Consider the following 26604-nt stretch of genomic DNA (forward strand, 5'->3'; position numbering starts at 1 on the left):
TGCGCAAACGAGCTCTAATTATTGCCAAGTTAATTTGGGATCTGGGGCAAAACATCATGAACCGTCATGAGCAACATATCATAAAAGCAATGTGTAGCAAACTACCATAATATTTGGGTTTTCCTATTGCTTGCACAAGGAAGCACTTTACACACTAGTTACCTCGATGCAGAATGCACGTTACCGCCGTCTGCATTAAAATTCTAACAATCGAATGGCGCGCCTAAATCAATATTCTCCGAGTATATCGGTTCATGTGATGATCATAGCAATAGCTACGACACTACCGTAGTGGATACTTATGATGGTAGATTATCTGATATGGGCTCCATAGTTACGTAGGAGATATCCGTATTTCTATGCACGTATGTGCTAGCTAACAGGCGTATGGCTCAGTGCATAGCGGCGCAGGAACACTTTGTGGATAACAGATGGAACTCCTCCCCCTTGTCTCCGTACGTATCTACGAATATCGTGATTTACCTGTAAGCGAGTTTCCGCTCCTCCTCCTCCTCCTCTTCCTCTTCCTCTTCCTACGTACGTGTTCGCAGCCATGGCGGAGAGTCGCGGCAAGCTCTCTCCGCACCTCAATATCTGTTAAAGATTCTGGAGCACATTCTGGAACAAAAAATAAAGTAAGTGCCAGCAAACGCACATAGGGTCCAGCAACGTCTTGGCAAGGCAAGATTAATCAACGACCGGACGAGCTTCCTGACAATCGGGCCATCCTCTGCTGTTCAAATCGGGCCTTAGCTGCTACATAGGACGCAACAAGAGAAAGGGACTGGGCCCCTCGAGCTTGTTAGATGTTTCCACCCCTACGTCCGAGAATCCAAGTAAGCCACGAGTCAGGCAGGTTGCATCCAGCACACTGTGTCTCAACACAATAACACCAATAACACCCAAGTCTGGATTGTGTGTGTCCTGCTTAGATAAGCCAAGGAACTCCGACAGAGGTCCGTCTTTTCGTCACAGAAAAATTCCTATCAATAGGTCTGCCGAGAATCCTAACGCTCGGCATTACACAATGCGACCCTGTCTGACAAGAATATGTATATGTTCCTCTGCAAACTCCGCGGATCATTTGTCAATCAGATAAGAATTAACACACTAGACAAGCATCTCTGAATGAAAACCGCGCCAGAAACAGATTCACGGAATTCTTGCAGCCGCAACGGCAATGGCGTAAGGCTTGTTGTATTGAATGGTTTCTCTTAGTGGGGGGTTCATCCCCCTGAGATCCATCTTTTTGATCCTGGACCAGGATTGCCTACGGGCGAATCGCTCCCCAATCATCTTTTCCTTCTCGGTCGCTCCGAAGTTGTCCGAGGTACGCTGTGGCTTACTCCGCTTGCCATTAAGCCGAGATGAGCCCCTTGACTCGTAGATTTAAACACATAGCGAATTTACTACATGCAGTACATATTCACTCACGATGGCACATCCTATGCAGCTCGGGCCATCTACGTGTCAGGTAGAGTTTTACGAGGCTGTTTAAAGAGGCGCATTGACTATAGCATATTCGCGTACATAAACGATAGAGCTACTGCCGCATAAGCGTTATATTGCGCTGGCCTCGCTCAGGAGATAGGAAGGCCGTCCCATGTTTCCGGAGCAAAGTGTACTTCCTGGGGACCCCGGACTCTGGCATCGATAGGCCCAGGCTTTAGGAACCGGTCCGAGTTGAAACTTTTCCCCGACACAAGACGTACGTACCTGCAGCAGGACCCTGCCTGAGATCTAAGATAACATTGAACACTGAAGACTGTGTACGCGAACCAATGAAGAGACGTTATTGGCTCTCCGCATTAAAGAACTACCTAGTTTCATTAATGCGAAAATAGTCCCCTGATAAGGATCTTGTTTAGGAAGGCTTGTCTTCATTTCCAATATGTTGGTACGGCTCTCATAACCGGTTACTCAAATACAACTTTCCGTACCTAAGTATTATACGTACAATGGCAAAATGGGCTTTGGCCTTTCCACTTGTCCCATCTACTACTGACTAGGTAGGCAAGTCCGCACTGGAATGAGATGCTCTTGGTATCAGACTGCTTTCAACCAGCCCAAGGGCATTACTTAGGTAGCTCTTAATTCATGCTCCGATACTACATTCGGATTTAGAAGCGAGTTCGTCACTTGTCGGAATATTCCATCATTATAGCTAAGCAATCGACTACGGCAACTATAATACCTCATCTCGCTAACGATAGTTCACCGTGGGGTGTTGATTAATGAGCTCAAGTCGGGGTCCGCCTAAGTCTGGTCTAGAACCACCTAAAGTACGGGAGGACGTTAAGAGCGATACTGAAATAGCCATAATGGGAGTACCTTTTTTCAGCCTCTGTGCGCTTCAAGCGTTAGCGAGTTGCATATAATATGTAGTGGATCGAGTACGCCCGATCGAACTTTTAGTGAAGCCATTAAGGCCGAGACGATCTCTGGATACTAGTTACATCCCCCAGATCTAATACCTAAATCAAAGCCCCCTAATAGACTATTAAACATACTAACTCATCTGAACCGAGAGACAATTCTCACCACCACGTGGATTATCGGCGTAACTGAGTGGATGGTAGGTAGTGGCTTAGACTTCGTTATCGTATGGGAAGACCCGATGTAAGTCAATCCGCTTCGGGACGTGCCAGTCTTTTCAGCTCATATTTGCTCAGCTTAGACATGGGATTACACGTGAATGGCATACGAGTACGAGACCAACTACCTAGGTATCTACTTGAACGAGATAGTATGTACCCCTAGTTTCATGTTTTTCTGAAAACTATGTCTTTGAGAATTTATAGAGTAATTCCAGCGAGAGGAATGCACTATGAGAAGGATGTCTTCAATAGTAACGGTAGGAATGGTATCTAAGTAGGTCTGGAATTTCGGAATCGGAAACGACAAGGCTAATGACGATTTTCTAGGCATTAATAGGTATGTCTAGGTACTGTCTAAGGGTTCTATAAGACATGCTGTGTTAGTTGTCTTACTGGGAGAAATCAGACATTGGCGTTTCTTTGTCGCTTGTTAATGTAGTCGTGGTCCTAATTTTTTTAAATTAATGCATATTCCATATGCAAGTATCATTTTCTACAATGAATTGAGGGTGTATTAATATTTATAATCAGAATACTGAGAATAGTTTGTACGTGCTAAGGTTGTCAGTATTTATTGATTGAGAGTGAAATTAATTCGGGATTGAATTTTTAGAGCCTTCGATGTACCTAAATGTTTATGGGGGAAACCCCACCATCACGTGTATTGGTTGCCCGACGGGCTGTTGCTTCAGGGAACCTAGGGGAGGATCAGCGCTGATCTGCAGGCTGCCACTGCCGCTGCCGGGCGAAAAAAATGAGGCTCAACCCAACATAACCCCAATCTTCAAATGACTAACTGAACCTAAACCATTTTCTTTCCTCTTTCCTCTTTCCTCCTTCATCATTTATTATTTGCTATCTAGATTTAACGGAAGTCGAGGTAACATAAAACAGATGACGAATTGAATCAATAATCGCATATACGAACTCATGAATTGCACTCCTGCCTCCCGGTTTTTACCATGGATTACCAATCCATCCATGGTCAAGATGTATCAAGTTTCGATCTGAGCACAACCCGTAAGATACACAGGCCATCGTATGCGAATTATCGCTAATTATTTCATAGACCGATTGCCAACCGTTTCGGCGGCACAGGCACTTGAAGATCTCGGTACTGATCCTCGACGGTTTCTCTCAACCAGTCTTGAAGCCTTTGATCAAGCCCTCAATGATATCATTGGTGATAGCGGTAGTGCCTCACCTCGTCCCGGAGGTTTACAGAAGGGCCAAGTCGTAGAAATATGGGGGCCTCCGGGTTCGGGCAAGACCACCTTTGGGTAACAGACACCCTATTAGGAAATGTTATAATTTGTTTCGTATGCTGAATATCGGCTGTAGGATCCAACTCGCCGCAAACGCCTTGCGGCTAGGCGATAATGTCCTCTGGGTAGGTTCGTATCGCTTGTCCCATCTCTGCCTAGCGAACCTAGACATATTTTCTTTAAGGCATCATCGGACGGTTAACTCAGTTTACAGATGGGTTTCATCCGCTGTCTGCCCACAGGTTACACAGCATAATAGACTCCTCCCAGAATCTACCAGCACCAGTTGAGGAGGTACCCCCATTTGCAGATCAAATGGCCAATGTTCGCCATTTCCGAACCCCGACCCTGGCTCATCTAATCGCACTTCTCTGCAAGCCTGCTGCAAATACTTTACCGCATGGTACATCTCTCGTCGTAATCGATAACTTATCTAGTTTAGTAAATCATGCTTTCCCCAAGAACCACGAAGCTAGGCAGGCTCAGAGAGGTATTGTTTCATAATTAATATTCCAGATTTAGTTTAAGTCATTCACTTATATCGTAAACAGGACCTGGACCGGGACCTTCAGCTAGAAGATTGCAGGTTCTCCAGTTTTTGATTTCGACACTGCAGAAGCTCGCCGCCACCAGAGATCTATGTATTATCATTCTATCTCAGTGTGCTACTAGAATGCAATTTGAGCGTGGTGCTACGCTCATCCCTGCTATTAATGCTAATACTTGGGAGCAAGGAATTTCTACTCGACTGGTTCTGTTCAAAGATTGGGTAGCGGGAAGTGACACAGTGCACGGTGCCCACTTTGTTGGCATCCAGAAATTGAACGGTAAAACGATTCCAGGAGGCATTAGTCAAGTTTTTGCTTTCAATATTCGGGGCGTAAGTCAATCCGTGACACATAACCTTACGTAACGTGACAAAATATTAACTCACTCAGGACGGCCTTATTGCCCTTGACCTAGATGAGGGTCAACCAACCTTGCCTCTATCACCGAATGCACGTCTCAAACGAAAGTTAAGCCAAACTGACTTCGATATTGCTGATAGCGAAGGCGAAGATTATGGCTGGGAAGTTGACGATGAATTGGAAATGCCTAACTTGCCGCCACAGTGGCAAGGTAGTGAAGACATTCTCCTTGGACAAGTAGAAGATGACGAGGTCCACACCGAGGAGGGATCAGAAGACCAAGTGGTGCAACTAGAAGAGACTACGGCACCTTTAGAATCGGATCTTGCCGACCTTAGTGGGGACGACTCTATTTGACATCGATGTATGCGGGTCTTTGATGGTCTCGTCTCGTCTGTTTTAAATTTGAGACGGGCACACTCACGATCGGTTCCATTCGAAAAAAAAATTCTGTGGGCAATTCTTATGTGGTTCCACTGGGGCTCAACGTCCTATTATGAACGATGGACCACGAAGAATCGGCCAAATGTCGGCGGCTTGTTACATCTCTAGCCTCAACAATGCCGGCCACCGCCACTCCACACCTCGGTCTTTCGCGGCTTAATTCTACGCTGTAAGTCAGTCCTATACATCTCGGAGCAGCCGGGCTACCATTATGAGAAAAGGTGAAAAGGGATACAAGTTGCCCTTGCGTTAAATAAAAAAAAATTCTCACATGCTAACGCTTTTCTCTCGTAGTAGAGTGTGGGACTGGCAGAATCGTACATGTCTACCTAACTTACATGCTATTCAGTACCTAATCAATACAGAAAATTTTGTTGATAGAGACACGCCTGCTAATGGCCAGCCAGGATCGAACCGCCTTAGTACTGCGAATAGCCTCTGACCTGGCTTCATTTGATCCATAATCCCGCCAAGCGATGCTCTCCGAGGTGAAACGGCTGCGGAGCTGTATCCAATACGCAAGGACAACGAGCGGAATTCCGATTCATTAAAGCCCTCGCACAGATTTTTAGCCGGTTGCGGCATGAGGTCGCAGCACAGTGGCCAAAGACCGTTACATTGTGCCGCTGCAACTCAATATAATCCTACCGCCAAGGGTCCTGTAGAATTGCCCCCCGCGCTCCGCTACTTCTACAATTTTTGAGTATGAGCATTTAGGGGTCTGGTCCTTCGCTTGCATCCAACCGTACCGCTTACCTTACTAATGGTTCCATTATCATTATCAATCATACGTACCTACTAATTGCCGTTGAGATCACTCCCGAATTCCTGGCTTTACGACCGTACGATGGTAAACTCGCAAGTGTAACCCACCCGATCGACTGTATCATTGACCTAGCTAGCGGGCAGTAGCGCGATCAGACTTCAGCCGCAGGGGATTTAATCGCTGGCCCGCGTCTAAAGAGGGATACGATGACTCGCCTATTAGCATGCGTGTTAGCGTTCCAGAGCCGCCCGAGTCATTTTACATCGCATTTATTAGATTCTCGAATACGCTTACTAGATGACTACAAACATGGGCCTGGCGAAGCGTATCCGGCATATTCTGCCGCGTAGATCGAATCTATACTATATTTAAGACTTAATGTGTCCAATTTCGGCAAGGCTTGTAGATCATTCGAGGAGCCTTGGCTTTATCTCTCAGATTTTCGATATTGTATATTGGGGTTGAATGCGGAGAAACGGCCGTTGTGTATGCACGCTGCTACCTACTTTGCGGGCGAACCTGGTTCCACGAGAATAACTTGCAGCGGGAATGCAACCGGATATGCATTACGCGCAGCCCGGCCTGCTCATAAACTCACCGGTGTGCGGACTTAGGAGTACCTCCCATACCCCCTCGGAAGAGTGTGCCGTGGTTCCTGGGGACTCTCAACTCCGCCATTTTGGCCACAGACTAGGAAAGTACTTATCATCTTGCAGTTCAAAACCCGATTTCCCTAGCGACAGTTGTACAAGAAATCGTATTGTCTAGACTCCGCCGTCTAGTTGTCTTGCACTGCGTTATGCATATCGCAAACGACATATGTGATCCAGTTATAGAAGCTTGGAACCTACCTAGGTAGGGTCTTCAGGGTATAATGCCCAATATAGGATAACTATCTCGTGCAAGTTACGGTATCTCGGTGGATAAGAGTTGCGGTTGGGCATAAACCAACACGTCAGCACAGCATGAAAGCGGATCTTGATCGCAGGACACAAGCAAAGCGCCCCGGATCTACATGTGGGCGTGAGTCGACCTAACCCTGCCATGACTCGAGGCGTCACGGTATCCTTCGTCTCCGTTTCCGATGTATAGTAAGCTCTCGATCGGGGCGGGACTTCCTCGATCTATCTCGCAACGGCCCTTAAAAAACTTGTTTACCATTCACTAGGCATCAGGTATCTACCAACCACCTAATCAATTAAGATACATACCTATATAGTATAGCCTAGCAAATATGCGACCTGCAAGTGTCCTCGATTACGAAGCGACCTATCTCTGCACGACTAACTCCTGAGTACGGCCGTTTCATTTATTTTACCCCTTTAATATTTCTTTCTTTTTTTCTTTCTTTGTCGCTCGAGCGATCGGGATGCGCCGCCTGGATATTTTACCCCTTCCGTATTCGCTTCGTGCCGGTATGATAGGTGACGTACATATTTAGATATCCGGAGAGTAGCAAATGTGATAGCTCACTCGTATGGACATCGTTCGCACGCAACCAACATATGATGCCGTTCGGGGCGGTTCGTTCCACAGCGGCAAACTTACCTATCTTACCTACCTAGACGCGCAATCGCACGATCTGGATCGGGGATGTGCGTAACGTGAGGAGTTACTTTTTATTTTTATTTTCATTTTCTACTTTTTGGGGTCTGTGATCGTCGTAGGTCCGACTAACCGGGCGGAAGGACACGCAGGAACTTAGCATTTAACACGGAGATGGGGAGGTGATGGATGGAAATAGGAGGAGGGTTGTTGCCACTGGTGGGAGAGCCGCCGGTTATTGGCCCGCGAGTATGTAGATGGGCGATCGTATACTGGTTCCGGGGATTGGATGGTGATGGTTGAGTTTAGGCGTGTTGGGTTTGTCGTCGTGTGCGGGCGAATGGGTGTAATAGGTATGCCCTCATCGAGTGATTAGATTACTTGTCGGGACCGAGAGTACTGTTGATTCTTTGGCGGGGTGTATTGCTATGTTACATGTCGACGTGGGGGTGGAGTGAAGTGAAGGCATAGCTGTACAGACAAGTGTATGGCGGAGGCGGAGATGAGAATGTAAGTCAAGTGTAAGTTATCACTCATACCTAGGAACTTATGGTTGAAACAACAAATTATACTATGTAGTATGGATAATCTGTGAGGTCGGGTTACCCAAGTGGGAATCATGATGACGATATCATCGAGCAATTTAACCTCACGATGGATGACACATAGGTAGAGGGATTTAGTGTCTGATTTTGGATATTATCTATGTTTATGATATGAGAATGGATGTTAGTGTATCATAACCGAATCAAGAGCTGGTAATCAACCATTGAGGTGCGGACGAGAGTTCAGGGTACCTAGGTATTTGCTTTTTATGTTTGTTCGTGAATATAATGACTAGTAAACTATCTCAACAAATGTAGGGATACTATGGCAGGTATTGACTATAATATGTACATATATGTTGATAAAATCTTTTGAATCACAGTGAGGCACTTATAAATGTAGATTATTACTCATATAGATAGTTATTTATGAAGTTCATATAATGAATTACTTCCGAGGGTCTCAGTGAGTGCGTACCTAGGTAGCTAGACCTAGGTGAAGCTTCGGTGGGTACAGTACTAATAATAAAGTACCTAGGTACATAGTGCGGAGGCTGATGGAGGGGCGTGTCACCCCTGACTGGAGCTCTCTCACCTCACTAGCTTTTTTTTTTTCTTCGGCGACAAGCTTTGAAACTAACCTCATACCAAGCAACTCATTCGACGCGCATCTCATCCAATCAATTCCAACACCCAATTTGATTATTTCTTTTGCTAAAGTCTTAATAATTCTTATCGACTCAATTGAATGGAACCAATCATTTCTTAAAAAGAAGTTTGGCTGTGGTGGGACCAGTGAAAGGTATACTCAACTTTGGACTGTGGTCTGAGCTCCGCTATCAAATTGGTGTCTTGGCACTTGTTCCTTCTGATGATTTCCTCAAAAGGTGAACAATAAGAGTCGAGGTGAACATCAAGTAATTCGCTCGCGCGTTGGGTATCATTTGAATATTTTTTTTATTGATGACAAGCTCTATTTTCTAACGCCGCGGAACTACCATCGGACATCAACTCACATCTGGTACGTACATGCATCTCAATCCCTTCCATTATATTTCCCGATACTATAATCCAAACTTGATCCATTGTTCATCAACCATTTTCAACATTGCCGACGCGTTCTTAAATAATGTAGCCGTCGTCCGTTTATTTTGATTTCATTTTCCCACTTCTATTTTTTTTCTTCCCCACGAATCGTCGCTTGCAACAATCAATACGATTATTAACATTTCGAATCTAACATTGCCTTCTCAACTTAGGTGTGACAATATGTCGACGGAAGCTGTAACAGCGCCCGAGGTGTCCGCCGAAGCGCCGATGGAAAATGAGGCCGTCACTAATTTTTCCTGGCTGTAAGTCCGTCGCAATTTTTTTCTACTTGCTACTATCACTACTAATTTATTTACCAAGACAACCTCATGTTTTCTTTGTTATCATCCTCGTTGGAGAAGATGAGACCCCCTTTGGTATTCAAAAGGACTTCATATGTTCTAAGTCTACTCACTTCCGCAACATTTTTACTCAAAAACCCGGCGACGCGCCTCCGGACGAGAAGCTCGAAAACATTGTGAAACTGCCGAATACCACACCTAAGGTTTTTGGATTCGTCCAGAACTTCTTGTATACGGGCAGAGTCTTCACCGACGTCAATTCGCTTCCTGGCTATGAAGTTCTGATTTCGACTTGGAAGCTTGGACATGAGTTGGGTATTGAAGGTCTATGTGATGAGGTTCTTGAAGCCATGGCTGAGTGTAGACGACTCACTCAGCACATCCCCGCAACCCCGCTACTTGTACAAGCATGGAAAGATGCGCCGGAAGGTTCTTCTATTCGCAAGCTCCTTCTCAATTGGGCTGCCGAGTATATTAGATCGTCAGAATCCCGCCAGGAGTTTACGAAGTCCCTGCCGCAAGAGGTATTGAGCGAGCTTGTCATCGCCATGAGCCACCTCAATTCTTCCCCAGTCATACAGGTCAATGCCGTATCATCGCCCGCTAGCCAGACCCAACGAAAGAACGTCCACTACTTGGAAGCTGAGGACAGCGACGGCGAGATGTATCACAAGACACAGAAGCATCGCCACTCTGATGTCATTCACAGCCGACCAACTCAGACTGAACGAAAGGTTGCGGTCAAGAAACCCGCCTCCAGACCGTCGCTTCCTAATAACCCGAAGCCAATCAAGGTCAAGCGATCCAGCCTGACCAACGCGGACGGGCAGCAGTATTCATCGGACCAGAAGCTGAATTTCTGTGCCGACTTATTGGGTAGGATGCTGTCTGGCCCAGGTAAGTTTCCCCTTCCCCTAATGCTTATGTCCGTCTATAATAATACAAATCCTAATATGATTTTTAGGCTTCTGGACTCGCCTAGTTGGCCCCTTCCGTGAACCCGTTCGACCAGTCGAGGATGGCGTGCCGGATTACCTAGAGAAGATCAAGACGCCGATGGATCTTAGCACGATCAAGGACAAGATGGACCGTCGGGAGTACAAGGACGACCAAGAATTCTTGACCGACGTCCGTCAGATCTTCGCCAACTGCTTCACCTATCACCAACCGGGCTCGCCAATGTGGGCGAATTGCGAGAAGTTCCAAAAGACATTCGAGGAGAAGTACTCCACGATGCCGAAATGGATCGCAAAGTTGGAGGGTGATGAGGCCGCCTAATTTCTTTTCTTAACGACACGATGACGAGGATATACCTAGCCTGAAAACGCCGACGAACTCGCCGGCATACCTAGCCTTAAGACATGGCTTGTACTAATATTAACATTCTGCACATACTAGTGCGGTTGGGCGTAAGGCGAGACGCTCCTACTTAAATGGATGGTGTTCATAATCATGGTGCCTACAAAGGGCATTTTTATAGGGACGGGGGCTGGGATTGATATCAGCAGCTGGTCCTATGCCCTTTTTCAAGGATACTATCTTCGTTGCTGAGTCGGTACTAGGCGTGAAGGAGCAACGGCCACGACTTATTGCATTTTGCTTCGTCCATAGGGGTTTATAGGGTCCAGGGACACAGAACCGGAAAAGGGTTGGCTGAGATCAATTTGATATCCTAATTGCTTTTATGAAAAATCTGTCCCGTGCCTCCATTTAGTGGCCACTCAAGTGTTAGTAGCGTAATTATGAATTATTTAGGGCCGACAACTTCGTATTCCTAATTCTTACCTTCGCATATAGATTTGAATGGCTGGAGTCGTCTTTACTTCGATAAATGGCGTTGTACTGGTTTACACAGCTCAACAAGAAAACCAAATCATTACGTATCTCTTAACGTGGTTTTTCGTATTAAGTAGTAACCTATAACGGCGTGGCCGATGCTATAATGACAAAGTATCATAACCCATACACAGAACGCCACCAACCCTCATCATCTACTCTTCGTGGAATCATCTTCCATAGTCGTCGTAACCTAATACTCGTTCGATTGTGTGTTTAGATCTTGTATACGAGATTGCCATCCGTGTACCTGTAATTTTATGTTAGCACTTGTTTACGCTGTTGTTTGGGGATAGTAACAATCAGTCACAACTTACATGATCTGGTTCGCATCATCCATCTTCTTAAGCGCCTTAACAGCCTCTTCATGCGAGAAAGCCGCGCCTCTGCCTTCCATACGTCGGTTTACTGCCTCAATGACATCGCCGACATCAGCTGCGTCATCTTCGAATAAGCTTGTGTTGAGTAGCTGTCCTAGCGCGGTTCGGAACGCTGCGAGACGCTCGGGTGTGATCGGTGTGTCGATGCTTAAGCTCGCCGCGCCCGATGCTAGGGCCGTGTCTTCCTGCGTTTCTTCCTCTTCCTCTTGTGTCTCGAGCTGGGAGGCGGGTACCGAAGAAGCAAAAGAAATTTGTGATGTCGCGGGTGCGTTTGATGAGGAAGCACCACCGGTTCGGTTTGAGCGACGTGGTGTGGCGTTATACAAATCTTCATCCTCTTCATCGTTTTCTGCTGCGGGTGAAGCTGGCGTGCGACCATTAGTCCCATTCGCACGGCGGCTGCCGTTAGTCGAGGGTTGGCCTCGGGCAGTTGTTCGGGTCGAAGGTGCGGTTCTACCGCGCGCTGTCGAACCTCTGTAACTGCTATCGCCACGGTCTTCATCGTCGTCGTCACTATCGCCGTCCTCCTCCTCCTCAGGTCGTTGTGTCCGTCTGCGCTTCCTCTTCGACTCGTCTTCTACGACTTCCTTGAACAAGGCAAAACGAAGAATGGCTTCGGCTGCTAAGGCATCCCGCTCATCTACTCTGTTTGAAAGCCTCGATTTGGCGTGCGCGGTTGCCAGACGAATGAGTGTTTCTAAAGTACGCACTGTTAGGGGAGACGTTCTTCTCTGGTTACCCTCCATTTCGTCGTTACGTAGACCGACGTATATCTCCGCAATACGCTCTGATGCGTCTTGTGTGAGTACCGGCTTGACTCTTGTCTTCGCGTACTGGATGTACTTCTTCATAAATGGAATGCTTAGGACTTCGCGTCGCTTGTTGGCGCCACGACCAGAGGTCACAGTAACACCTGCATGCAACATGGCATCATATTTTTCGTAAACTTCAGTGGGTTTCTGGGTAGCGTCCTGGCTTTGCAGTGCAACACCAAGAGCTTGTTGGGTGTTTTCGCGAACCGGAGCGCCTTCGTCGGTGCCGGGCTGTCGGTAGCGGTGCATACGTAGGACGTGCTCGGAGACTCGACGATCGCGGGTATCCTCGATGTCGTCAGTAACGACAAACAGAAGATCGAAACGCGACAAGAGAGAATCCGGAAGAGCGATGTTCTTGTGAGGATCTTTATGTGTGTCGTATTGCCCAAAGATAGGGTTGGCCGCCGCAATAACACTGCAACGGGCGTTGAGCGATGTATGGATACCGGCTTTGGCAATGGTGACGGTTTGTTGTTCCATAACTTCGTGGATAGCAACTCGATCGATATCTGACATCTTATCAAACTCATCAATACAGACAACACCTCTATCTGCCATAACCATAGCACCGGCCTCCAATCTTCTTTCACCCGTTTCCTTGTCTGTTGTGACGGCCGCTGTTAGACCGACACCTGAAGAACCACGTCCAGTTGTGGCGATAGCTAATGGTGCTGTGTTGAGTACGAATCGCAGAAGTTGAGATTTGGCTGTCGAAGGATCACCAACCATGAGGATGTTGATATCTCCTCTCAAATGTGTACCATTTTCTAAATTCTTCTCCATACCACCTAGTAACATGAGCAAAATTGCCTTCTTGATGTAGTCGTGACCGAAGATACTAGGCGCTAGCGATTGCGATAGGAGTTCGAAGAGGTTCTTCTTCTTGGCGACTTTGTTAATATTTCGAATATCGGTATCCGTAATTGTAGCTGTTGCTACGCCTCCGCTTGCCTTGGACGAAAGAAGGACAATATTGTTCGCTAGGATTATCGTCTTGAAAAGTGCGCTGTTATGATTCGTATTTCGGTTTCCGAGCGTTCGGAAGATACCAACGAGTTGGACTCTGTCACCGGGCTTCACTTTGTCGACTAGGTCGTCGTCTAGAATAACATCAACACCACGAGGGAGTTGTCCAGCAGGTGCTCTCTCGGGCATTTCTTGTATCGATATGGTCTGGTGATCTCTGTATGTACAGAAACCGTATTCTGTGAGAAGTGGGTTACCTTCCTCGTCTTCTTGAGGGTAGACACTGGATGTGGTGACTCCATTGGTCATGGTTTGATCGCGATACTCGCGGAAATGGAATATGTTCTTCTTTTCGTTATAATGCACACTTTTGACAACCTTTGGTCTAATGAGCGAGCATCTTGTGACAATACCTTCGATCGACACCATATGGTTTAAGTGATTGGATGATAATGTTCTCGGGTTGCAAGCATTGAGACCAAAGCTGCCTGCCCAGGCGCAGTAGTATAGTACATCTTGATCGGTCTGATCGGGTCGTGCTTGTGGAATGGTCTGCACGATCTCCTTAAGCGCATGGTTGAAGGCTAGGGTGTAGTCGAATGGATCGAATAGTAAACCATCTGCTAGTTCGGTATTGTGGTCACGAACGTGGTCTAAGTTGACTACTAGTCGCCTTTGGTTCTTCTGAAGCATTAATATGATATCGGATCGGTAACTCCTCGCATGTTGGTCATCTGTCCAAACACATATTTATCAACGAAAGTTCGATATGATGTTAAGTTATAGGTGAACTTACGAGGGTCAAGGAACTCCGCGGCCAAGCGAATGCGTTCCTTGGCCGCTTCATCTCGAAGCATAAAAGTATCCATGATGCCTTAATTCTCGTCTTGGATTGCTTAAGTGGTAAATCAAGGCAGTTGATCACAAAAGCATATGATGTAATTGAATAGTGAGGCGAATGTTAGCGGTTGAGTATAGAGGCACAGGGCACAAGTGGGGGGAAGTTTTAAAGATTGTGACTGAATGAATTGTTTAGGGAAAGGGGTCGGAGGGGAACTGAAAATCCATATCGCGCGTCCTTGACCGCGTTTTTCGCGTTCCTGCGTTAAAGTGGTTGCATGAGGCCCATTTTAATCAAGCCTATTACAGCAAATCATTTACCCCGACTATCTCCGCCGTCTCAACTAGCCCTATTACCTAAGCTCCTAAGCTGCTAAGCTACTGGAATCATCAACTAAATTGTTCTCGGAGAGTTAGTACGTTTGCATTGTTCCTTTCTAGAAGATGTTATGAGAAATTTTGATAGTACAATAATTATTAAGAGACAGGAAAACATATTATTAATAAATATCTATTTTAAAGATAAGCGAATCTATTATCATTATCATATGTAATTTTTTAAGTGCTAGGTTTCGATTTCAAGGTGAGATCGGTCTGGTAAATCTGGTGGTTTAGCGTCAAACGATTGGTGTGATGAACTAAACCGGTGAAGCGTTATCAGTACGCCGATGCACTGTAGCATAATTCAGTGGCCTAAGCACAGCGGAATCAGCCGAAGGGGATACCTAGACGAACCTAGACGAACCTTAACTGGCCCCCAAATCTACTAAAACCCACCTACAAGACACCCACCCCGTTCTTTCTGTAGTCTGTAGCCTGTAGCGCGGTTGCTGTTGCCGTCATCCTTACGACTACCTACTTCCTTCCCCTACATTGGATCTTGGTTGGGTACCTTGGTTTATTTCTGTGCGGCGACGGACCCGAGCACTACCTTAGAAACTTAAACTGAACATCAACTTTCCCGCCGTAACCGTATTTTGCGATCGCGACGCTCGTTATTCTCCGATCTTTGGGCACCACGCACGAGTGACGATTTAGTCACACCCTCGACGAAGCGACCGAGTAACCAAGTAAGGGAATATGGCTGTAGGACTTGTTAACGGCCGTCATGCGGCTGACGAAGAAGCTCGCGCCGAGGTCGACGTACTTAACTCGAGACTAGAAAAGACGACTCAATTGACCAAAAAGATTCAAGCATGTCTGGGGAGATTGGAAGCTACTGGGAAGAGTGTGCGGGATGTTTCAGGTCCTCTTAATGGCGAGACGAAGACATTGCAAACACTGGGGAATAGTGAGTCCCATTTCTGCCTACCTCGCTCCCCATTGACCTATACCCTTCGATGCTGATTTCGCGAAAAACATTTAGACATAGAAGCTGTTATTGGAGCTATAGAGCGCCTTCGCCAACCTGCGGATTCAAAAAGCGACGAAGAAGCGATTATTCGACAGGGCCCTGAAAAGGCTGGCCTTTCCAACTACCTGAACTCGATCAAACGATTAAACAAGGCCTTTACGGATATGAAAGCTTCGAACCTACGTGCGAATCAGCAGACTATGGCTGACCTCCAACGATTAATCAAGTCTGGTAACACCCAACTTGAAAATTCGTTCGACAAGATGCTACGAGCGGAGACGCCGCGCTCGATTGAACCGCTGCAATACACAACCAAAAATACGCCATTCCCCCTGCTGACCCAGGACAAGATTTCGCGGTTAAGCCTAATGAATTCCTACGTAGCCGGCAACTCGTTATCCGAGAACCCGCTAATCAAAATCTATGCCGACGTAAGAGGGCAATATCTATCGCAGACTCTAGTCAACCTTGCATATGCAAGTATCAATACGGCGAGGAAAAAGAGCTCCGATACCATCTACCGGGCCGGTACCAATGGGATTGGCATGTACGCTCAAGCGATGGAAGGCTTGTTCGTTGCCGAATACGACAACATCTGCAACATATTTATGCGACAAGACTGGGGCCCGGCTTTTCAGATGACCTGTCAAGCCCCGCTGGCTGAATTGGCTCGAACGATCCGCGAAATCAACAATCACATCAAAAACCATCTTAACACCGATTGTTATCTTGCATATGAGGTCACCGAGATAATGTCCAATCTGTCTAATAATATCGAGGAACGCACGGGTGAGCTCAAATCTACCTTGGCTGCTGCGCTAAAACCTGTTCGCGAGACAGGCAAGTCTTCACTTGCCGAGCTACTCGAGGACACGAAGCGGAAGGTGGGGGGAATGCAAGCCCTCCCTTCGGACGGTTCTCCAGTACCCATTGTCTCAGAGACGATGCAACGTTTGCAGACCATGGTTGACTTCCTCCGCCCAATATCCAGCATTATGATATCGTTAGGCGACGGTGGCTGGAAGTCGGCTGCGGCGGCGAATACTAGTACGGATGGCATCCCTAGCTTGGCGTCGTTCGATATCGGCGCGGATGGCAAGGAGATATTCGCGCATTATTGCACTGACACGATAGATGCATTAATGTCGGCGCTCGAGCAGAAGGCGAGGATGTTGCTAAAAGGGAAATCCGTCTGGGGTGTCTTTTTAGCTAACAGTGTTACCATTATCGAACGTATGATTCGGACTTCTGATCTCAAACCACTCTTGGAGGGCAGGCTAAGCGGCTTGGAGGTCTGGCGGAAAAAGGCAAAAGCATACTATACTGACGCGTTCAAAGACGTCTCAATGCATCTGCTTGACGTGATCCACACGAGCCGGTCTCAACGACCACCCTCTGGATCTTCAGAATCGGCATCGATTCTGAAGGGACTCAGCAGCAAGGATAAGGACAGCATCAAGGGCAAGTTCCAACTCTTCAACTCATCTTTCGATGAGCTAGTATCTCGGCATAAGTCGTATAGTATGGAACGCGAAGTGAGGCAAATGTTCGCCAAGGATATGCAACAGATGTTGGAGCCTCTTTACAATCGGTTCTGGGATCGGTACCACGAAATAGACAAAGGCAAGGGCAAGTACGTCAAGTACGACAAGTCGTCCATCGCTGCAGTTTTCTTGAGCCTCTATTGATAGGCTGCCGAGACATCTGCCGACTGCTGGAACATGCTGGAACACATAATTGAGCTGAACCATTTGAACGTCGCAAAATGTCCCAGGCAGATCCTACACAAGTCTCGTATGCGGCGATCATCAGATGATTTCTCCGGGTATGCCACAATATAACCCAGGATCGCAGCTGTGAGTTAATATCTATTATTTCCGGACAGGTGTCCTATGTGTGGCAGCTAATATTTGAAAGTGAAGCTTGGATATGAGTGGGGGTCACTGGGGTTAAGGTGACCGAATCTAGAAATGATTCCCCCGTGAAGCTCCGTTGCGTTACCAACGATTTGGACGTACTACGCATCGCGAAGGGCGACATGTTTATTGTTTAGAAGTGATACCCTTTCGGCCCGGCAATGGAGTTAACAGGAAGCATGTTGCATAGAGGATCATCTGCCGGACCTGGTCGTCATTCAAGCACCCTATTGTCGAAGGTGGCCTGATGAGCGGTATCCGACGTAAGACGACTGTACTTGTCGTGGGGACAAGCTCCACTAGGCTGAAATTCCCCAGGGAAGATGAGATATCAAAATGTGATATGTGACTAATGGATGCTGGGTCAGACAAAAGATACGTGCCTGCATCGACGATCGAAGGAACATCAAGGTCATGGGGAATCCCGTCCCAAAGTACCTAAGTAACGCCTATTATTTTTTTCCAAGAGAATACTTGTTCGCCAACCTGTCCCCAAATGCTGGGTATTCTTGTGGGCCTGGCTATCTGCGTTGCTATCGCTTGGCGTGTGTTGCTTAAGTAATGTCTTCCCTTCTCGGTCGACCTGCATGCAGGAATCGATACTTGCTAGCAGGGCCTTGCTAGCGCCCTCAAGGTGAGGTGAGGTCGGTGTACTCTGGGTTCTTCGTCTCGAGGTTCATGTACAAAGAAAGCAAGCGGCGACTAGTAGAAACCGTTGCTATTCGCGTGCTCCGCCCGTTCTAAATCCCACATGACGGGATTCCAAGGGAAAGCTCACCTTACCTTAGTTATTATTATGATTGATCCCTCATTGCCATATTCGTCATTCATTCCCAGCCAAGTGGACCACCAAGTAGCAATGTGGCTTCGGCCCCAGGCCCTCCCTGCGCGCTGAACAAATGTACCCCTCTTTGAAAAGATATGCCGGTTTAGGTATTGCTTCCAAATCAGCATTTTTAAAGGTCCTCCGCGACATTGACATGACATCGACCTTGACCTAGGTATGCCACATAACCCACACACGTATATCTGGCTAATAACCTGCGGCCACTCAGTTCGCTCGAATCTTGGACGATGTGCTCGTTACACAGCAGGTGAGAGAACAGCGCAGCGATGCCCAATTCGCACCCCCTGGATCCACATGATCCGTCGATGCCTCGAACTTGGGAGACTGGCAATGACCGCTGCGAGCTAGTTAAGCCAGCCACCCTGGACTGCTTCGCTTGGTTGGACACACACTACAGACGCACACGTACGCATACTTCTTTCGCATACCTAAGTACATTATTGTTGTCCGACGGAAAGCAGGTGAAGGGGGTTTGGGGGAGCACGGACTGTCAATCCTATTCCCCAAGAACCTAGTTCGCCCGGGCGGCCGTAGCCTAGTAGATTATTGCAGCCAGTTCGCTGGTAGCTAGGAACAAAATGCAATCGTGGCGAATGAGAGACGGTGTACATTACGCTCTCCTGCAACCCGCCCCATGCAGGACCGGACAGGACAGGAACGATTCACGCTGCACTGACCATACGCACACTACACCCTGTCTTACCCGTACTCCACTGAACTGGTCGGGGACCCTCGTCTCCTTCCAACGCGACATCGCCAAGTCTGCTTGCTTCGCTGCCAATGCATGCTGCAGAGTGTCCGCTAGCGCCGTTCCTACAGGGCTGGGACTACCTAATCGCTGCAGGCTGGCGGAGTGCATTTCTTTCTCGATGTACATTTGCTTATTTACCTCCTACTAGATGAAGCGGACGAAAGTTTGGTTGGAATCCATTTGCAGCCGAAGCATGTACGTACAGTATGTACCTACGTACGGATGTATGTATGAACATGTGTATGTACGTGTAAGCCCACCCGTCCTATCGGCCGACCAATTCCCTTTACAGAAAGAAGCCGAAAAGAAATAACAGCGATAGTAGCATTAACAATATAGGGTCCTGTAACTGGAGTGGCAGAGTAAGCCGATCCGAAGCTTCCATGATAACAAGGAGAACACGCGGCATGCCTCTTCACCTTGTTTAGGTGGACCAGCGAAGCCTTGTTGGATGAATGATGATTCACTGCGCGCCTCTGTAGGGTTTCATTACTATCGAGTAAAGAGTATATCAGTTATCAGAATACACATCGATGATTCGATATTCTCCCCGCAGAACCCTGACAACCAATAAGTCGGTTTCGCCTCCGTGTTCGGGCTGATTGGATCTCGGCCGTTGATGAGCGGACGGGTTTATTCTAGTGGTAGCTGTTAGGGGGGTGACCAGTAAGGCATACCATTGATGCTACTTTGTTAATCCCCGGGATTGATGGGGCTACGATGTCCTTCCCGTTAATCAGTTCCGTCTTGTCCGCTTTGGTCTGCCTGCCTAGGTACCTTTGCCATCGAGAGAGATCCTTGCCTCTATTCACGTAACCTTCGAGGTCTTTCCGTTCCATCAATGGCACGGAAGGGCGAAATAATGACGACGGGCAGCATCATGTAGCTTGCTGCTGCCCCCATGGTCCACCCCGGTTCGTGGGTTAATAGCTCATGTATAGGATGATGTATGAATGTGTAATCGTATGTCAAGGAGCGGCGTGTGAGAATCCTGTTCGCCTATAACATTCATCCCATAGCGAGATATTATATCACTCTTGTAATCCTTGGTGTAGTATTGTATAGCGCCGCTGAACGTATATCCCCGAATGGGGAAGCAGAATGCGGTATGGGATTTCAATAAACTCGCAGGGCGTGTGGGCATCATCGGAAAAAGCATGGAGGTTTTTTCTTTTTTTGCCTTTTTCCCTCCCCTCATTAGCTATAGCTTATAGTGCTGCAAGCCTCAATGCGGGCGTAAGCACGTTACACACGTATACGGTAACCCGTCAGCAGGATCGAGAGTAGTAGTCATCGACGAAACCGAGACGCGTGTCAGACAAGAAACCCCATATTAGGAGTAATCAGCATTAACAAATATCATGATTTATATCCATGTTCAATGCCCAGGGACTCCGATAGGATTTGCTTGCCACTGCCGTGCCCTACAGTCGCCGAATGGACCGAGCAGGCTGCGGCGCCGATGGTGGATGGGGGCCGTCAAGAATTATCTATATTTGGGGGTTGGGCGAGACCATTGCCATGCAAGAACGGACGGGGATTCGCAGGCTTGGATCGCAGGGGGTGGGTCACGGAAGAAAGAACAGACTAGAAGACAGGATTCTGGGGTATGATAAAGCGTATCATGACTTATGCATTCATTTATTGATTTGGTTCTCATAGCATGCCTTGGTATCATCGAGAGTAAGCACAATCATCCCAAAATTGCCCGCGTGACAAGGTATCGATATAAGAAAATAGATGGAAATCACATGTTCTCGATGTCATTTCTCCTCCGAAACAAATCAATTTCCCTTCCTAGCCTTTCCTTTCCCCATGTTAAGTTGAACATTCCCGGTGGGCGTAGTAGTCGTTTGCCCCCCTGGCCCATTGTCCATTACCCATTGCCCAATTCTTCCGCAGGGACGCACCAAAAGCCCCATGGGCCAATTCGCCATTCCTAAACAAGTCCCCCCGGTGTGTCCTTATTTTCCCCAGTTTGCGGGTATCTGATTGACTTTCTTATCCGGTCCAGGGGGGGTATATCCATTACCTGGGTACAACCACCACGATTCCTGACTAAGGAAAGGAAAGAGGAAAACCAGCAAGGGAAATCCCGCCACGCTTCGGGCCCGTCCGGCACTATAGTTAGGTGGAGTAGCAGTAGCAGTAGTAGTCTCTTTTCCCTCTTTCTGACGGACAGGACTTTTGACAGCTAGCGAGCCAGCCCAGGCCAGCCAGCTTCCCGGGGAGCGGTTGGAGAGATTGGGAAATATTGGTGGGGGAACAAAATCCACCCGAAAATATTCGAAAAAGCAGCAAGCAGCAATAAAACACCGTTAAACCTAGCGCCCCATTACATGATGATGTTCAGTTCCTTGCTCCTTGCAGCGCCCGCCCAAGAAAAAATCCAAGTGAAAATCATGAACAATAAAAAAATGACGAAACATAAAACTGTCGCACGAATCCTTGCGCGCGCTGCTTCCCATATGAACTCCAGTTCGCATCCATAAGTAGGTGTGTGTCAATGATGTGTGTGCGTGTCCCAAACCAACGAGAAAGAGGGAATACCAAATCAGGACGCACGTAAAAATGGGAAAAATGAGATGGGGAAAAAAGGGTAAGAAACAACCAACGCAGAAAGACGCACGGCTATGCTATGCAGCAAAAAGAGAGAGAAAGAGTAGAGCAGTAGCAGAGTAGTAGAGTGGTACAAGAGGGGTTGGCAGGGTATATTCGAAGAGTTGCGTCGAGGTGAGCCATAATGAACAAGGTGCGTGCTTTGGTGGGAGGGAGGAGGGGAAGCCCAACATGTGGTAACGAGGAGTTGCAGTGCAGTTTGCAGCATGCAGCATACGTGATACAACCAACGCAGGCAGCGCTGCTTTGCTTTGCTTTGCCTGCCCTGCTTTCTCTTTCGTCTCCTTGTCTCTTCGCTTTCGCCCCGGCGCAAGGACGGTCAATCCTTGGGTGAATGGTAACGAGAGCCAAGTGTCATACATGCTAGACCGTCTCATCGTCAGCCTTGCATGCGGGGGCGACCCAGATATGAATTTTGGGTACTCTGTAAGGACAGTAGTAGTAGAGCATATTGTGTGGTTTTTTGGGTCAGGGAGTGACCATAGTGCTTTTTACGGCACTTAAAGGAGGGAAAAAAAAACGAGTAGCCGGGTTGCGTTTTCTTGATTTCTGTCGTCTTAGGAATTTTTTTTTTAATTATATTCCTTCGTGGGGTGTTGATTCCGCTCCGCGCAGCCTACACGACTAATAATTGTTGCTTTGTTGAAGAATTAAAAACGCGAAAAAAAGAGCTCTTCCTCTCAGAAGTAGGTATATTCGTCGTTGCGGTGTAGGTTTTGTAGGGGGGTAGCAAAATAGATTGGGGATGGGTTTATTTTTTTTTTTTTTCATATTAATGGACAGTAGCCGGAGGGGAACCGCTCAGACGGTGTTCGCGAGTATGGGTCTTCCCCCCCGTGGCTTGCATCCGAGGGGAGGACGAGGCTCCTAATCGGGACACCGTGGGCAAGCATAGTTGTTACCGCAGTAGTCGTGGGTGCCGAAGTCGACCGCCTTGCAGCAAAACGTGCAGCATTGGTTGACGAGAGGTTGATCCTCCTTGACGCACATGGTGACGGACAGGTAGCCGAAAGAGGCTTAGAGTAGAAGAGTGTAGGAGTCGTGGTGTTGAGGGTGTTTTAATAAACAAGTCGCGTCACTTCAATGAAGGAGGGCGAGTTTCTATTCGAGAGGAGTATAGAGTCTCGAGTCTTGTTATAAGATTGGTGAAGCAGTAGATAAGTAGTATAGTATAGTGTAGTATAATATAGTATGTTCTGTCTTTGAGATAGTCTCTGACAAGTGGATAGGACAACTTCAAGAGGTTACGATAGAGTGGGAATCAGAGTCGTTTAAGTATGTCTTGAGTATAGGTTGAGTATAATGTTATGTTATGTCATGTATATATGTTACTGAGTATGTAATTTGGTTTGATGCCCGTTGAGACCGTTGATCTCTCTAGGAAAGGGTGGGCTATTTAAGTTGGGATGGGACCAACTTTATATATGTGCCCATCATGGACACCATGGGACACCCGGGTAGGTAGTTGAACATATTTTTTTTGTGATGATGGGAGATAATGACAAGGCCATCCACTCAACTGTCAAGGCACCTGGACCGGGGGGTGCAGTCTAAGCTAAGCCCAGGGGTAGGGGGTGTGGGCTACGGAGAAGGAGGAAAGAAGAAGAAAAGAATTGCAAAAAATAAAAAAATAAAAAAATTAATATTATGGAAAAGCTAAAAATACAAAAATCGATAAATTAGTTGATTGACACTTTACCATCGTAGGTAGGTAGGCAACTATAAAGCTGCCCAATCTTGTCCAAGGGAAGCCCAAGATCACGTAGGTGGGTTTTGCATAACCTCACTAAAAAGAGGGGAAGTGGTATAGAGGGAAAAAAATAAAATAAAATAAAATAAAGGAGGGGTGGTAAAGAATATTGAAGAAGAAGAAAAAGAATATTAAAAATGCAAAATGCCAAAAAACCGCTAAAGAGAGGTATTCAAAATGGGTACCTAGATACCGTTGCATTCAGCGGTGTGGCATGATTTAGGGTCACGAGGCACTGGGAATTATTAGGGGATTATTAGGGAACGGGATTTTTTTCTGCTGACTGCAAATTGTAAATTGTGCCTGCAGACAGATCACTATAATGTACATTTGTATCGCAGCACCACTAAACACCCTAACCCTGACCTTGGTACGGCACTTAGGTCTTTTTCCTCTTTTCACTTCCTTTCACTACTTTGTTACTTTGCTACTTTCACTATAGTATCTTTTTTCTCTCGCAACCTTGAGGGTCGATCTATCCCCCCTACTTTACCTGCTTTACTCTACTTTACTTTAGGTACTTTCAATACTTCCAATTGATCTTCAATGCAGTTCAATTCCAACTCAAGACATGTCATGAGTTTACCAAGACTATGTATCTATCGCTGGAACGGACCGAATGGCGTCAACAGTTAGTTGTAAGTTAAGTCCATTACGAAGACTTACTAACCCAATGCGGCTCTTATAAACTTGTCATCATACTGGGTAACACCTTAGGTGAGAAGAACTAGAAAAGAACTAGAAATACGTAGGGTCTATTTGACATGTCAATTCCTTACCCCTCTATTGTAGCCTTATGTCCTGCAAGGTACCTTATCATGTTGCCTTGTACACGACAAATCGCGAGGGGATTGGATGGAGGGGGGAAATGAATGGCGACTAGAACCAACGGAGGGGAGCGCCGACGGCAATTCTAACCTTGGTATGTACATACAAGAGAAAAAAGAGACAGAGTGAGGCTATGGGATATGGAGACCGGCGAAATGAATTGAGAGGAAAGGATCATGAATGCCCATGCATCATGCTTCCATCAATATTAGAATATCGATACGAGCGAAAAGAGGATCGTGGATATGTAGGCGTGGAGGCGTGGAGGCATGTAGGCACGTAGGCACGTAAGGTCAGTAGGTACTCTGACAGGTAACATGTAGGGGTCCAGCTCGGGAAGCTTAGCCCAGGCTGCCCAGCCCAACGGATCTGGTTCGATAACGTATAGAAAACATACATGGTGTGCTTCTAATATGTATAATATGTGTGATATGTCTTCATATATGCATGTATAATACCTACATCAATACATCCCATCCACATCCACATCCACATTCATATCCCATGCCAATGTCTATTCTTAGCTTATCGTACATGATTATATAGCCTGTTTTGCGCGAAAGATAATACAAGGTATACAAGGTATACACATCCCCCCAAGGTCAAGTCAGGTCCTTGCGACTATGGACCATGAAGGTATGATCTCGGGACTGAAAAAAGCAGCTATCTACACAGTAGATAGGTAGACATTTTCCGAATATAGAGACCTATGCTACATTGGGGGCATGACTGCATGCATAGGGTATTGTTCTTGGCGCAAGAATTGCTTATAGAGCCGGTACCTCGTCATGGAGTTTGCATACATACAGGTCATCAGTCTAAGTGTAAGATAAGCCCATTTCTGTAAATGCCATTCAGAACGCGCGAAGATCCGAACTTGCTTGCTGCGTGCTGCGGTCTCTTTACGCATGCTGCTGCTTTTCAAAAAGGTGCTGAATTCTCTCGACATGACAGCCTGCACTGCACGTTCTCGCAGCAGATCCTAGCTAGCTGAGTTTTTATTCGGTATATAGCCTGTACCTGTGGGCTCCGTAGGCATGTCTAGCCAATTGAACACCGTCAAAGCGGCCACAAGGCAACCCGAAAAGCTGCACTTCGCGATTGATTAGTTAAGTGATTTGCTGTTTGCATACAAGTTGGCAGTAAGCGGCCATTGGGAGGAGCCAGCTGTTCCTGAGTCACAATCACAGACCACAACTCAGGCATGGATATGGAGCTTTTTCAGCGCGGCCCCCTCCCTCTCTTCAATTTCGTTGAACGAGAGAGGTCACCGACTTAGCTAGCTGACATCACCTCAACGAACGTCATCTCGGCATATTGATTGATTGATTGATGATAACAGCATTCAATCCCTTCGAACCCCCATGCCTACCAATGCCTATCAGGAAAGTTCCAATCATGCCGGTAACGTAGGACTTCACATCGTTAACGTCAACGATTATGAATACCTACCTAGGTAGATACCTACTAGTAGACGTTCAGTAAGCTCCCACCCTGACGGACCGACGCGTCCGAAGTTCGGTATGGTACCTTATGCTTATCTTATCCCGTGCGCTTTGTAAGGATTTCGCAATCTCACCAGGTTGACGGTGCGAGGTGAGCAGAGCACGTGGGTAGGGAAACCGAGTTTGGGGTCACTGGTAACTACTGTGCTGCAGATGATGGTAAGCCCTACCTTGCGATATCTACATACATGCCTACAGTACCTACCTACCTACCCACATACGTCAATCCAAGCAACCGTCCTACCGTCCCCCAGGCTGTTTTTTTTAGGTGGCTTGGCTCGGTTCCATCGGCATTCGCGGTCACTATCATATGTTATGTATGTATGTATATGCAATCCCTTGGCCCCCTTGGGAATACAGGATACATACATAATCCCCTTCCTACCTAGTTGCCTAGGTTAGGTATGTACATTACATACATTGCATTATACCTGGTAGGGCGCGCGCCTCTCCCCTTCGGCACCGTTGTGCGACTGTCGAATCTTTGGCGATGGGCTTTGTTTCAGAAATGCATGCGATAGGCGATGTTGCCGATCAAGCTTGTCTGTTTGTCCCGAAGATCATCGCGAAAAGTGGATTCAGGGTTTTGGCCTCTTCGGTCTTTCGCAAAAAGAATGACCAAAGATTGACAATACCCACACCGACGAGGCCAAGGGATCGCGATTTCTGCTAGTGTCGTTGCCAAAAAGTCAACGTTGTATTCCTTCGTGCCGTACCATCTGCCTTTTCTTTGTTG

General features: G+C 47.0%; 6 protein-coding genes across 6 annotated transcripts; 5 read left to right on the plus strand and 1 right to left on the minus strand.

The window, feature by feature from the left end:
• Nucleotides 1-307: 307 nt before the first annotated feature.
• F4822DRAFT_386596 (uncharacterized protein) lies at nucleotides 308-1199 on the plus strand. Its single transcript, XM_051456725.1, has one exon. The coding sequence runs from the start codon at nucleotides 432-434 to the stop codon at nucleotides 657-659; it is 228 nt and encodes a 75-aa protein (XP_051319741.1). The 5' UTR covers nucleotides 308-431; the 3' UTR covers nucleotides 660-1199.
• A 2187-nt stretch (nucleotides 1200-3386) lies between these two features.
• Nucleotides 3387-5180, plus strand: F4822DRAFT_32160 (P-loop containing nucleoside triphosphate hydrolase protein). The gene is made up of 6 exons (XM_051455474.1): nucleotides 3387-3617; nucleotides 3667-3877; nucleotides 3939-3991; nucleotides 4077-4352; nucleotides 4414-4742; nucleotides 4801-5180. The coding sequence occupies exons 1-6, from the start codon at nucleotides 3560-3562 to the stop codon at nucleotides 5125-5127; spliced, it is 1254 nt and encodes a 417-aa protein (XP_051319742.1). The 5' UTR covers nucleotides 3387-3559; the 3' UTR covers nucleotides 5128-5180.
• Nucleotides 5181-9123: 3943 nt separating this feature from the next.
• On the plus strand, nucleotides 9124-11316 carry F4822DRAFT_386630 (putative Bromodomain testis-specific protein). Its single transcript, XM_051456726.1, has 3 exons — nucleotides 9124-9422; nucleotides 9481-10358; nucleotides 10426-11316. Exons 1-3 carry the CDS (start codon nucleotides 9340-9342, stop codon nucleotides 10737-10739), a joined length of 1275 nt encoding a protein of 424 aa, XP_051319743.1. The 5' UTR covers nucleotides 9124-9339; the 3' UTR covers nucleotides 10740-11316.
• Nucleotides 11317-11342: 26 nt separating this feature from the next.
• F4822DRAFT_386631 (MCM-domain-containing protein) lies at nucleotides 11343-14770 on the minus strand. The gene is made up of 3 exons (XM_051456727.1): nucleotides 14255-14770; nucleotides 11615-14192; nucleotides 11343-11547 (listed from the first exon to the last, which is right to left on the minus strand). The coding sequence occupies exons 1-3, from the start codon at nucleotides 14325-14327 to the stop codon at nucleotides 11514-11516; spliced, it is 2685 nt and encodes an 894-aa protein (XP_051319744.1). The 5' UTR covers nucleotides 14328-14770; the 3' UTR covers nucleotides 11343-11513.
• Nucleotides 14771-14848: 78 nt separating this feature from the next.
• F4822DRAFT_386632 (Cullin repeat-like-containing domain protein) lies at nucleotides 14849-17508 on the plus strand. The gene is made up of 3 exons (XM_051456728.1): nucleotides 14849-15589; nucleotides 15665-16844; nucleotides 16972-17508. The coding sequence occupies exons 1-3, from the start codon at nucleotides 15379-15381 to the stop codon at nucleotides 17015-17017; spliced, it is 1437 nt and encodes a 478-aa protein (XP_051319745.1). The 5' UTR covers nucleotides 14849-15378; the 3' UTR covers nucleotides 17018-17508.
• Nucleotides 17509-21909: 4401 nt separating this feature from the next.
• Nucleotides 21910-22811, plus strand: F4822DRAFT_424429 (uncharacterized protein; the record flags this gene model as incomplete). The annotated part of the gene is made up of 2 exons (XM_051460143.1): nucleotides 21910-21918; nucleotides 22572-22811. 2 exons carry the CDS (start codon nucleotides 21910-21912, stop codon nucleotides 22809-22811), a joined length of 249 nt encoding a protein of 82 aa, XP_051319746.1.
• Nucleotides 22812-26604: the final 3793 nt, after the last annotated feature.

Source organism: Hypoxylon trugodes, assembly GCF_022578975.1.
Source record: "Hypoxylon trugodes strain CBS 135444 unplaced genomic scaffold F4822scaffold_1, whole genome shotgun sequence".
Lineage (NCBI taxonomy): Eukaryota > Fungi > Ascomycota > Sordariomycetes > Xylariales > Hypoxylaceae > Hypoxylon > Hypoxylon trugodes.

Coding starts and splice junctions, on each gene's coding strand:
- F4822DRAFT_32160 (XM_051455474.1), top strand. CDS start 3,560: ATGGATTACCAATCCATCCATGGTCAAGATGTATCAAGTTTCGATCTG. Junction 3,618..3,666: donor TTTCGATCTGAGCACAACCC/GTAAGATACACA, acceptor ATTATTTCATAG/ACCGATTGCCAACCGTTTCG. Junction 4,353..4,413: donor AGCTAGGCAGGCTCAGAGAG/GTATTGTTTCAT, acceptor TATCGTAAACAG/GACCTGGACCGGGACCTTCA.
- F4822DRAFT_386632 (XM_051456728.1), top strand. CDS start 15,379: ATGGCTGTAGGACTTGTTAACGGCCGTCATGCGGCTGACGAAGAAGCT. Junction 15,590..15,664: donor ATTGCAAACACTGGGGAATA/GTGAGTCCCATT, acceptor AAAAACATTTAG/ACATAGAAGCTGTTATTGGA. Junction 16,845..16,971: donor TTGCTAAAAGGGAAATCCGT/CTGGGGTGTCTT, acceptor GCAAAAGCATAC/TATACTGACGCGTTCAAAGA.
- F4822DRAFT_386630 (XM_051456726.1), top strand. CDS start 9,340: ATGTCGACGGAAGCTGTAACAGCGCCCGAGGTGTCCGCCGAAGCGCCG. Junction 9,423..9,480: donor GTCACTAATTTTTCCTGGCT/GTAAGTCCGTCG, acceptor TTATTTACCAAG/ACAACCTCATGTTTTCTTTG. Junction 10,359..10,425: donor TAGGATGCTGTCTGGCCCAG/GTAAGTTTCCCC, acceptor TATGATTTTTAG/GCTTCTGGACTCGCCTAGTT.
- F4822DRAFT_386631 (XM_051456727.1), bottom strand. CDS start 14,327: ATGGATACTTTTATGCTTCGAGATGAAGCGGCCAAGGAACGCATTCGC. Junction 14,193..14,254: donor CGCGGAGTTCCTTGACCCTC/GTAAGTTCACCT, acceptor GTGTTTGGACAG/ATGACCAACATGCGAGGAGT. Junction 11,548..11,614: donor GATGATGCGAACCAGATCAT/GTAAGTTGTGAC, acceptor ATAAAATTACAG/GTACACGGATGGCAATCTCG.
- F4822DRAFT_386596 (XM_051456725.1), top strand. CDS start 432: ATGGAACTCCTCCCCCTTGTCTCCGTACGTATCTACGAATATCGTGAT.